The sequence below is a fragment of the Furipterus horrens genome, unplaced genomic scaffold (genome assembly GCF_987537825.1).
Source record: "Furipterus horrens unplaced genomic scaffold, mFurHor1.1.pri manual_scaffold_7, whole genome shotgun sequence".
NCBI lineage: Eukaryota > Metazoa > Chordata > Mammalia > Chiroptera > Furipteridae > Furipterus > Furipterus horrens.
This window is the reverse complement of record NW_028327177.1, coordinates 50452639-50465412: the sequence shown is the minus strand read 5'-3', so window position 1 is coordinate 50465412 and position 12774 is coordinate 50452639. Positions and strand designations below refer to the sequence as shown.

Here is a 12774-nt window from a genome sequence, read left to right as displayed (position 1 = left end):
CAGGAAAACGAAAATAAAAACGATATGGATGGCACTCTCCTTTCCTGTCAAAACAACATAATCAAGATGAAAACTGAATACATATAAAATAAAAATTAACAATTCTATACAGGAAGAAAAATTTATAGTTAATCTAGCAGATTATTTAAAACATTTACACATATAGACACAAAGGATATCTTCCTCTATTTGGGATCCTAATTCTTCCTCGTCAGCTCCAATAGCAATGTAGTCATCTAAACACAGACACAAAAAAATAATCAAGAATAAGTAACTGTAACATATTTTAAAAATCAATATGTATTTCTTCAACCCCATCTGCCTTTTTAAAAAAAGAATACTTTTGGTTTAATTTCATTAGAACCTTGTATCTTTACTACCCACTAGACTCCCCTTCTGGATTCTCCTAATGTCCACAGTGCTTCCATATGCCTCAGGAGTGGGAAAGTAAGTGATCTAGAAGGTAATTCCTCATTTCACAACTCCATACAGTCTGGCTGGCGCCACAGAGTAGAAAAAGTTATAAAAAGAGCTGTCTTGTCTCCTGTGATTCAGGCTTCAATGCAAAGAAACCATTTGCTTCATCTGCCAAGCATATATAGACACTCAGACAACTCCTTATGCAAATATTTTTTAAAAAATAGGAGGAAATGAAAAACTATGAAGAAAAAAGAAAATATATATAAAAGATAGTTAGGGACTCAGTATAAAAGGCAGAGTAAGGAGAAAAGTAGGTCATACTAATTATGATTCAGTATAATAGAAAAGAAAAAAACTTCTTTAAGATGTGTAAATATTCTTGTATTTACAAGTCAAATTTTTACATAATAAAAATGAATACCTTCAAAATAAATTAAATTAAAACTCCCATATATAAATCAAGATCTCATTCCCATTTTTAAAAAAGTAGAAAGTGAAATTATGAATATAAAACTTATATACCATATTTCATAGTAACATTTAACAACAGGACCCAAATATAGTATCATTAACTGTCTATGGGGAGGAAAGTAATTAGTTTGTAGACTAACTGTGGGGGGAAATTTTTGTGAAAAAAAGTTTAAATTACTATGAATTAGGAAACATTCATTTACTAGAAGGGATCCATTTCTTGGAATTATAAAGTTGTAAGAGGCCCCAGTATGCCTATACCTCTCTGCCTTGAGTATCCTCTATTAACAACTATCCTCTGAGCAAAGCAGTGTTGGGCAGCTATCAATGAGCTGCCAGTGGTAAAGAGAAATACGGAGGTGCACATGGCACTGGTGGTGGTGATGATCAAAGGACTGAGCAAGGAAGCGATGTGCACTATGCACTACACTTACCTCCTGTTCGAAGAGCTGCAGCAAGCATCTCCCTACACTTTAACCGTACAGAATCAGAAGTGCTTGGTGCCCGAGGAAAACATGACACGTAAGTATCTCGAGCATTTGTCTCATCCTTTCTGCTGCTTACATTTCCACTGGAGCTACTAAAATACACATATACACACACCAAAAATAAATAAGGGAAAATTCAAAGTCACACCATTACAGTCACTCTCTAAAAACAATTAAAATTTTTTGGCCTAAATAAGTGAGATAGTGACTCGTACATAAAAAAAAGAAAAAGCCTGTGTATGGATTAAAAAGAAGTTAAAAGTTTAGTAAAAAGAAGTCTCTCATTTTTTTTTTAAATTAACTAAACACGACCTTGAATCTCCTTCTAAAAATTAAAGTGTTTGTAATAGCAAAAATATACATTATGTATAGCTCAATACAATAAATGAAAAACAAAGATCCCAATTATGAGAAAAGGGTTGAATACATGGCACTAAAAGAATATGAGCTCTCAACTGAAAAAAAAAGGGGTGGGGGTAGGGATTTTTGAAAATCCTATTCCTATTAGATAACCGATGAGTTTTTATTAAGAAGTACAAATTGGTAGTTACAGAATAGCCATGGGGATGTGAAGTACAGTATAGGAAATGGAGTGGCCAAAGAACTTATACACGTGACCCATGGACATGAACAATGGTGTGGGGATTGCTTGAGAGACTGGGGGATGACGGGTGGAGGGCGGGCCAAGGGGGAAAAATTGGGACAACTCTAATAGCGTAAGCAATAAAATATAATTAAAAAAAAAGAAAAATCCCCTTCAGGATAAAAACCATATGCAGTGAGAAAAGAACCATGAGAACATAAAAATGTCCCTTAACTTCTCCCCAGAATCATCAGCTTAATCAGGAAAGTTTAGTGGTTTTCCAGTCAACCTAATCATTTCAACTGCTTCTGATTAACTTTATATTAGATGCTAACCAAAATACTTTACTGACTGATTTCAGTTAACTTTTATCACATTAGATATTTGCCATAAATCTTTCCCAAGACCAACTCATTCACCCTCTATAGCTCTCACTGCATTGCTGCAAGCAGATATGTCCTTTACCTTCTCTCCAAAACATAACCTACTGTCAAACTTCACAATGAGATCATCATGGGCAAAAGGGCCATTTTGTATAACTTCTAAGTTTAGCTGGTTCCTTTCTGAAGCCTTCTCAGATTTCTCCCTACTCCCAAAGGTCTGTCTGCACACAGGTTTGTATTATAACTTTTTTTTATGTTCTTCCCTGCCAGACTGGGCTTCTCAAGAGCAAAGACTGGGATTTACTTCTTTCTGTATTCCTGTACACAGCATACCACCTCTCAGTGATAATCGATGAACCAACCAATGTTTAAGAATCCCACTTCTTAAATGCCGTAATTATATGCTTTTGCCTCTTTGTACCTGTAGCCAAGTGCTTAGCTCACCCACTGGAAACTGCTCAGGTGGATGAACCTTACTCTCACTAACTTCACCATTGCTGGCCCACTTTTTACATTCTGGTGATACCTTTTCTAAGCCTTTAACCACATTACTTTCCCCTTGAATTTTTCCATCTGAAGTGTAAAACCTTCTCAACTACAAGTCATTTAGATACAACTTCATATTTTCCTTTAGATGGTATCTGAGACTTGTTTCTCCAATCTTCTTAGAATTTTCTCAAGAGAGTGTGTGTGTAATACCAGTAACTTATGCTTTAGTAGCTAGGCTCTATCCCTAAACTTCAATTGCATAAAATTGATAAAAAATAGACTAAGAATCTACTCCCCCTTCAATATCTATTTCATATATTATCTATACACTTTATTTTCCATTTAAGGCATTAAATGGTTCTGAATGTCATCGAATTAGATGACTGGAAGCACCTGTTAAAAAATTAATAAGTTATTATGGTTTGTACTTTTCAAAAATATGTATGTCATAAGTGACAATGACACAGTGAGAATTACTACAGATAAACTAAAGATATATGATAACCAAACACAAAGTGTGATCCTGAATGGTATTTTGGAAAAAAAAATTTTCCCTTGCAATAAAAGATATTGAGACAACTGTTTGTTAAAATATGAATAAGGTCTGTGAATTAGAAAAAGGATAATTTCTGGATATTGATAGCTTTATTGTGGTTATATGTAAGAAAAAGTTCTTGATCTTTGAAAATACACATTGATGTAGTTAGCAAATGACTTATTTTATTCACGTGTGTGTGTATGATATGCATCTAGATATTGAGGCAACTGGAAGTTCTCTGTACTACTCTTACCATTTTCTAAAAGTCTAAAATTATATTAAAACATTTAGAAAAACTGAACAAATTTTATTAACAACTAGTGTTTAACCCTACCTTTAGCTTACTTCTTTAATCATCAAGTTTAGTTAGTACTAATATGTAAAATAACAGTGTATGGAATTTTTTCCATTGCTCTTACTGACAAGGAGTATATTATCAATTTTTTGGAAAATGAATGGAGTTAAAAACGTAGCTTAAAACTTGAGTGCATCAGAATCACTTGAAGGGCTTATTTCTATGCCCCACTGCAAAAACTCCTAATTTAGTAGTTCCAGGTTACAGCCCAAGGATTTGCTTTGTTAAGAAGTTGCCAGGTCCTCTATTCTTCCAGGGACCACACTTTAAACACTTTTGCCCAAAATCAGTGTCAAATGTTGAACTACAAGCTTTCCAAGAACAGAGGAACTGTTTTTAATCTACTAGGCATATCACCTTTTACATCAATGTGTTAGACATTGCACAGTTAATTATCTGTGACAGGGAAGAATAAATGCAGTAAGATCTGAGAAATAATTTGAACTTTTCATTAATGAACTTCACATTTTCGGTTCTTATGACAAATAGCTAAATTTGGGAGAGAAATAAAAACATAAAAAGGAAAATTAGACCCAAGGCCAAATATATATGTATAACAGAAATGTGATAGACAATGAAACCATTTGAATTCCTAATCAGTACCTTCACTGTCAATTCTAGTAGTGCTATCCCAGTTATTCCATTCAATTAAACTTGAGTTGAGTACAACATAAATAATCTCTTCCAGTTATATAATGTCTTCTAATCCTCTTGTAAATTTCCAGGATATTTTGTAAGAAACCTTAGAATATTTGGCTAATTTATTTGATTAGAAAACAGATATGGGATCATAAGACCACGGAGGAGTTAATGGTCAACTATAACTTTCAACATAAATGAATTCCCACAGAGCAAAATACCTTTCTTCTCTTGCTTCAGGGCTATTCTGTGACATAATTGCAGTATCTTTTTTCTTTTCTTCAGGATCTTTATCAGTTGATGGTCCATCTAAAAATTTATGAAATCCCAAAGTTGTTAGCATTTGTTAAAAAAAATGAACTACTACATGTTATTAGGCTATTTACAAAACAAAAAACCTAAAATCCTAAGTTTTCAACAAGTAAAGTTTATGTAAGCTATTCTATTATCATATATACTTGGATATTTTTCACAATGAATGCTTGGTTAGCAACGCCAAATAAACTCCCTTATTTGGTGGAAACCACACATTTGTAATATTTTTAAATAGCTTGAAACTTGCACAAATGTTATAAGAGATCAAAGAGCTTTATTTCCCAATTGCTAATTTTGGCACACTTGCTTCCTCATTCATTCATTCATTCTCCCTTATACAAACACACGTTTTGTATGTTCACATACACAACCTGGTGTAAACACATATTTCTTTTGAACCATTTGAAAATAAGTAGCAGATGTCATGCTCCTTTATCCACGAATAGCTCAGTGTATTCCCTAAGAATAAAGAAATCCATTTCTATAACCACAGTAAGTAAATAAATTTAAAAATTACACAATATTGTTTACTTACCTATACACTTTATACAAATTCTGCCAATTATCCCAATAATGATCTTTAGAGCAATGTTTCTTTCTGGTCCAGAATCCAATACAGGATCACATATTACATTTAGTTATCTTAAGACTAGACAATTAAATTTTATAGGATTTACAATTTTTAGTTCCTAGTTATCAAGTTCTTATAATAGGTTTTTTATTACTACTGTTGCCTTTTAAATTTTAAAAGGTTCTCTTTTTCTATTTTCTCTTCCATATAAGGCTGATAACTGATGAGAAAAATGGCTAGTTCCAGGGCTGGGGCAGGGAAGATGGATAAGCTCAGTACATTCTGTGGTACTAGAACTTGTCAGTAAAAAAATAAAATAAAATAAAAAAATGAAAAATAAATTGAATGGGGTTTGTCAAAGGAACAAAGGAGCCAGTTTATAGAGCTGCCCTCTGGTCAAATCTGGGACCATATCAAAATAAATATGAATAATGAATTATAATTCATTGTACAGAATAAAAATGCACATGTCCATATTAATAACAGGTAAATAACTGGGAGGTAAAAGGAAGGTTCTCTCTTACAGCAGAATGATGATTTATAAATATTAAAGAAGGGGGAAAGTTAGGAAAGGTCAGTGGATACTATCTGGTGAGAAGGGTAGAGTAGTCTGATGAGGAACAAGATAGTTTCAGGTTCCTAAAATTTTCTCCTACAGAATACCTATTAAATACAAGACGAAAAATAATAAATAAATACAGTGCACACCTTGACTGGGTTATCAAAATTAACATCAATGCCTCTAGATCCAAAACCCTGAGAAGGACACAACACAGGTAGTATTCTAGCTGTGGATGCACAGCTTGATATAATCACAAGAAAATAGCAGATAAGCCCCAAATAAGGAACATGCACTAAAAACAAAGGGTGTGGGGTGCTTGTCAACATCATAAAACATAAGGTGGTTTAAAAACCATTCCAGATTAGAAAACTAGATGTCATTCTAGACTTGATCTTGTTCTGGAAGAGAAACAAAAAGCTATAAAGGGCATTACTGGGACAACTGACAAAAAAAAAGGAACATTCCCTGTAGATTAAAGTGCTGTTCCCATGTTAAATCTTCTGAATTTCCAGTATTATGATTACATAAAAAAATAAACTTGTTCCAAGGAAACAGACACCTAAGTATTAAAGGGTAAAGCTGCAACATATTCTCCAATGGTTCAGAAAAAATCATTTGTGTGTGAGTACATACATATAGAGAAAATGACAGAGAATATGACATAACAAATATGACAAAAAATTTTTAAAGTATGACAACCTTCCCTTTGAGGAAAAACTTTGTTCTTAATTAAAGTAGCATTCTAGTTATAAGTCCTGAAAGACCAAAAAGCTAAATCTGACTAGCTTTAAAAAAAACAAAACCCTCAAGGAGATGGACTTAACATCCTTATTATAAAGCAGATTTCAGTATATGGATAGTCATCAAGTAAAAGAAATGCAAAAATCAAATGTTTGAATAAACCAGAACACTGTGTGTGTTTGTGTGTGTGTGTGTGTGTGTGTTTTAAGATTAATTATACCTAGTAACTTTTTCCAGGATTTGATGAGAGACTTTGCTAAAGATGTAACTTCTTCATCTGTACTCTGCTTGCGAATAGCATTTACTGACATTCCAATTCTTGTGGACTGAAAGGCAAAGACAAAAAATTTGTACAAGCAAATTTATTTCAGACAATTTAGTGTTTCATCATCTTCTTTCCCAGATTCCTGTTTCCATTTTACAGTAGGAAAAAACTTCAAATGTAACAGTACAACACCATAGACTTAAGACACATACATCTTCAGATCAAACACTGGATTCAGGTTTCTCATCACAGAGGTTTGAAAGCATATAACTCGCTACTGTAATAAAGCTAGTTAACCAGTGAGTAAAATAGTCTTTCCATAAGAGTAAAAAAATATAAAATGTTTGTATTTACATATATCATAAGCTGAAGCAATAATGACTAATGCATTCCCTTCTTTGTTGCTATACATTTCTCTACAGAAATTACTTCCTAGACCACCTGATGCAACTTATTATAATGAGGGTACTCAAATACTATCATCTACAAAGGTTTAAAAAGGATATTTTGTCCTGAAATCAGCATATAACAACAGAACAGAGATAATTTAACATGTGCTAATACTATGTGCCCAGTATTATGCTGGGAGCATCCATATTCACTAATCTTCCTAACAACCCTCCAAAGTTAAGATCATTATCTCTATTTTTAGGATGAAGGGACTGGAAGTACCAATAAATAACGTACCCAGAATTACATCATTAGTAAATGACAAAGCTGGGCTTTCAATACAGGTTTGTCCACCCCCCAAAGTTCATGCTCTTTACAGTACATCAATGGTTTTCAAATTGTGCTCAAAGAACACAAATGTTGACAGGTCTAATACGGATGATAAAAATGGTAAAAGCATTGGTAAATTCCGGTTTTTAGTAGACAATCCTTCAAAACAATATTGTCTACTGAAGAAAAAAAATAACAAGAATTCTCAGAGGTAAAATAAAAAAAGAGAAAGAAACACCTGTAAACTTTAAGGCAGAGAAATAAATGAGTATTAAAGCTTCCTTCTAAATTATTCAATCCACTCAACAAAAAGACTGAGGTCAAGAACTCAGAATACGTCTTTAGTCAGAGGGTCCTATGTTATTATACCTCTTGGAAAGTCAAACATGGCAGATAAAGATTCCATAATAAAAAGATAATGGAGAACTCCAAATATCTAAAGCCCAAAAATGATTTGGGACTAATGTTTGAAGAACTGTTTTGTTTTAATCCACAGAAACTGGTTTATTGCTTTTAGAAAATAAGATATTCTCAAAACTTTTTTTTTACTGAAGAAATACTTTTAGAACTTTAGAACTTCTTAGAAAGTTTCTAAAACACTATTTTATGTTATTTGGGGGGTGGGGGGGTCAACTGATGAAGTAAGCACTTCAATACAGAAAGCTTTCCACAAGTGCCTAGTTCACCACTGTGTGGACCGAAAACTATCTCGCTGGAAGCAGCTAACTACTTAGAAGAGGGGCTTGCGCTTGCAACTGTGTACTGAGTGTCATGTCTGACTTCCTTGCCCCATGACTACAGCACTCCTTTTTTCCAGCACCCATTCATGGCTCTTCCTCACCTCCACTCCCCACCCCTACCCCCCAAAGTCACCACCTAGAAGAAAATCTACTTTTTAAATGAGTGGAAGAAATAACTTGAGTTACTAATATAGTTCTAAAGCTTGGGGTTGAGAATGATTAGCAAAGAAAATGGGATTTTCAGAGATGGTCAGAGGTGAACAAAGGTATAAGAAGAGCATGAATAAACTACGTGCTTACAGGCTCTAGGGTGATTGTTTTTTTAGTACCATAGGATATTCTAGAATCAGTGACGTCCTGCTTATAACCTAAGAAAACCCATATGGAGAATATAGGCAGCAACCGTAATAAACATGCTTATCTAAGGAAGAGATGGTCCCATCAAGAATAGTAAGAAACGAGGCAGCTGAGGTAGATGAAAAACAAGATCTGAGGTAGGTGTCTTTTTTCCCTTTAGGGGGTATTTTGGGAAGACTAGAAGAAAGTAGACAAAAGAAAGACTATAAAGCTATTTGCTTGGATAGTCACATTTAGATTGGCCTAAGAATTCCCTAGACTCTGGATTTTTCCTAAAAATAGTAAGACTATGATTTACAGAATTTAATATGTGGGCTATAAAAAAAGTTTTGTGCTCAAGTAACATTAGAAATTGTAGTGTTAAGCAGGCTTCTTGACCGTGACATGAATAAAAGTTTTAGAGACAAACAATACAGCATGAAATTCTAGACAGGGAAATCATGGGCCTTTGCCCATGACTGGCCACCTGGTTTCTATAGAACACCACTTGTACAGTTAGAAAGGCATTATCTTGGAAAAGTGGAGAATGCATTAAGCAGACTTAAGAGAGTCAGCTGCACATTGGTGGTAAAGCAGAAAGGAATGAGTTGTGAGATCAAGAGACACTATCAACATCACAGGGGGAATAGCAGATTGCTAAATTCCAGGGGGAAAAAAATCACCGTTACGATTACTCATGATTTTTGCAAAAATGACTTCAAAACACTAAATCTTATGCTAAAAAACATACAACTGCTATAATACATTGTTGAAAGAAATTAAACACTACCTAACTAAATGGAAAGACATCCCATATTAAAGACTGGAGACGTGAATGTTAAAGTTGCAATACTAATCAAGTCAAACTACATATTCGAAGCAATCCCTATCAGAATATGAGCTTCCTTTTGTACAGAAATAGAAAAGCTTATTGTAAAGTTCATATGGAAATGCAAGAGACCCAAAATAGCCAAAACAATCTTGAAAAAGAACAGACAGGACAGGGGAGGAGGGCGGGGGTTGGGGGCACAGCCTACAGGGAATTCCTAGCCCTGGGGAGTCTAGGCTGGCTGAAGAGGCAGGGACTGAAGGGGGGCCACCATGTGTAGACTTAATTACGCTTTTACAGTTGTCCCAATTTTTCCCCTTTTGTCCTCCTCCACCCAGAAACCCCCATTCCCTCAGGCAATCCCCACACCATTGTTCAAGTCCATGACTCATGCATAGGTTCTTTAGCTACTCCATTTCCTGTACTGTACTTTATCCCTATGGTTATTCTGTAACTACCTATTTGTACTTCTTATCCACTCACCGCTTCACCCATTCCCCCACACCCCTCTCCCATCTAGCAACCATCAAAATGCTCTCCATACCCACGATTGTTTTGGTTTTTTTTGTTTTTTTTGCTTAGTTTGTTGTTCAGATTCAATGGATAATTTGTATTTATTGCCATTTTATTGTTCATAGTTTTGATCTCCTTTGTCTTAAATAAGTCCCTTTAACATTTCACATAATAATGATTTGGTGATGTAGAACTCCTTTAGTTTTTCTTATCTGGGAAGCTCTTTATCTTCAATTCTAAATAACTTTGCTGGCTATGCTGGCTAGAGCAATCTTGGCTGTAGGTCCCTGCTTTTCATGAAAATTTGAATATTTCTTGCCAATCCCTTCGAGCCTGCAAGGTTTTTGTTGAGAAATCAGCTGACAATCTTATGAGTACCCCTTGGTAGGTAACTAACTGCTTTTCTCTTGCTGGTTTTAAGATTCTCTCTTTATCTTTAACCTTTGGCATTGTAATTATGATGTGTCTTGGAGTGGGCCTCTTTGCATCCATCTTGTTTGGGATTCTCAGTGCTTCCTGGACTTGCATGCCTATTTCTCTCAACAAATTAGGTAAGTTTTCTTTCATTTTTTCAAATAGACTTCCAATTTCTTGCTCTTTCTCTTCTCCTTCTGGCACCCCTACGAAGTAAATGCTGGACCTCTTGAAGTTGTCCCACAGGCTGTTTACACTACCTTTATTTTATTATATTTTCTTCTTCTTGTTTTTCTGATTGTTTTTTGCTTCCTTATGTTCCATATCATTGACTTGACTCTCAGCTTCATCCACTTTATTGTTGTTTCCCTGTAAATTGTTCTTTATTTCAGTTAGCATATCTTTCATTTCTCACTGGACCTTTTTGATGTCATTAAGGCCCTCACTAAGTTCCTTAAGCATCCTTATAAACCACTGTTTGAAGTCTGTATCTGATAAGATTGCTTATCTCCATTCTGTTTAGCTTTTTCTGGAGTTTTGATCTGTTCTTTCATTTTGGCCATGTTTCTTTAAGGTTTCCTCATTTTGGCAGCCTCCCTGTGTTTGTTTTTATGTATTAGGTAGAGCTGTGTAGGGGACCACTTTGTGTGGATTTGGGAACTGTAGCCCAGCTGTGAGCTAGGCCCTTAAGAGGCCTGTAAGACTTGACCAGAAAACCAGGAAGGCTAGAGGCAGGCATGACTCAAAGGCCACTCAGAGGGTTCCCATGGGTATTAGGTTTAAAGAATACATATTATGCTTTGAAGCCTGCCCTGTTTTTCTTATCTCTCAGTTAACTATGAACAGTGTGTAGCATCAAACACCCGGAAAAATGTATGAAGCCTTGCACCTAGTTTCAGTATGGTGCCAGGCTGTCTAACAGACCCTGACCCAGAATGGTAACTGTGTTCCTTACATTGTTATCTGTAATCAGTAATTGTTAACTGTAACCCAAGTGTTTAAAGCTGACTGGTAATTTATGAATCCTGACCTTGTATCTCCCGAATACCCTCCTCAATAAAAGGGACTAGGAGGGAACACTTGGGGCTCTTCTCCTCTTGAGAGATTTGCCACCTCTCCTCCTCCCACACAAAATACAGTGGCTGGGTAATTTTGTTCTCTCATCCATGATCCTGAAACCTCTGCAGGACAGGGAGTTTCCACCGAGCCAAGGCGTTAGAGGAGGCCTGCCTCAGAACTGCTATGACTCCCTGTGTTGATAGCATGACCTAATGTAGTAGGTGTCCTGTAGAGTACAGTGGCACAGCCTCCCCTATCACCTAAGCTGGGTACTTGAGGTGTGCCCTTCGTGTGGGCTGAGTACAACCTCCTCTTGTAATTGAGCCTTGGTTGCTGTTGGCAGGTCAATGGGAGGGATTTACCTAAGCCAGTCAGCTTCAAGGACTGGCTGTGACCACTGACCACCAACCTCCACCTTCCATGGAGGATAAGTTGTGCAGGGGCAGGGTGGTGGTGCTCAGACATGGTCTTTAGCTGTCAACTGGGTGCGCAGGCTCTGGGGTTTCCTGGTTGGTGCGGGCCAAGGTCAGCCCCCACCTGTTTTGTCCAGGGCCTTCCTGCCTTAACTATAAAGCAATCTGAGATGGTTGCTACTTGTGCTGGGCTTGGAGATTTCTAGGCAAAGCCATGCTGTGAATCTAGGCTGGTTGCCGCTAGCACTGGGCGTAGGGCCACTTAGCAAGAGGTATGGGGATTGGAGGCTCACTGAGACTGGTTGTTGCTTGTTTGAGAGGATTTAGGAAGTTGTGAAGTATGAGCGAAGGCCAGCCATTTATATGGAAAAGCAGCTTGGGTGCGACAGAATCTCAGGAGATCTCCAGGGTGGGGCAAACAGTATTAGTCAGGTTGATGGAGACTCAGATATGGCACCCACCTGCTGGCTTTGCAGCTCTGTAGGGGGAGGTTTCAGAAAAGGGACAATGGTGACTGCCTGCCTTTCTGTCTGGGAGAAAGCTGTCCTCCAGCTCCTGCCTTGATGCTAGACACTCCAGTTTCTCCCTGTTATATCACTGGTGCTTTTCAAGCTGCTACCCTGGTGCTGGAGCTCAGAGGGAGTGAGTCTGAATAAGTCCATGTGTGGGTTCTTTAAGAGGAACTACTTGGGACTCCAGCTGTTTCTTCCACTTACTCAAACTTCCCAGGTTTTTGCTGCCAGAAGTTATGGGGACTTATCTTCCCGGCACTAGGACCCTGTGCTAGGGGATGTGGTGTGGGACTGGGACTCCTTGCTCCCAAGATATCCCTCCCAAATTTTTATCTACCACACATGGATATGGGACCAGCCCATTCTCTGCATCTCCACCCTCCCTATCAGTCTAGATGGATGTGGTTTCTTTAATTCT

At 36.7% G+C, this 12774-nt stretch overlaps 1 protein-coding gene across 1 annotated transcript in view; it reads right to left on the bottom strand.

The window, feature by feature from the left end:
- TCEA1 (transcription elongation factor A1) overlaps positions 1 to 12774 on the bottom strand; it is a 50887-nt gene that overhangs the window by 14113 nt on the left and 24000 nt on the right. Inside the window, exons 3-6 of the mRNA XM_090283694.1 lie at positions 6776 to 6881; positions 4588 to 4675; positions 1326 to 1471; positions 180 to 236 (exon numbers count right to left, since the gene is read on the bottom strand). Coding sequence (XP_090139820.1) covers positions 180 to 236; positions 1326 to 1471; positions 4588 to 4675; positions 6776 to 6881 — 397 coding nt within the window. The remainder of the gene's footprint in view (positions 1 to 179; positions 237 to 1325; positions 1472 to 4587; positions 4676 to 6775; positions 6882 to 12774) is intronic.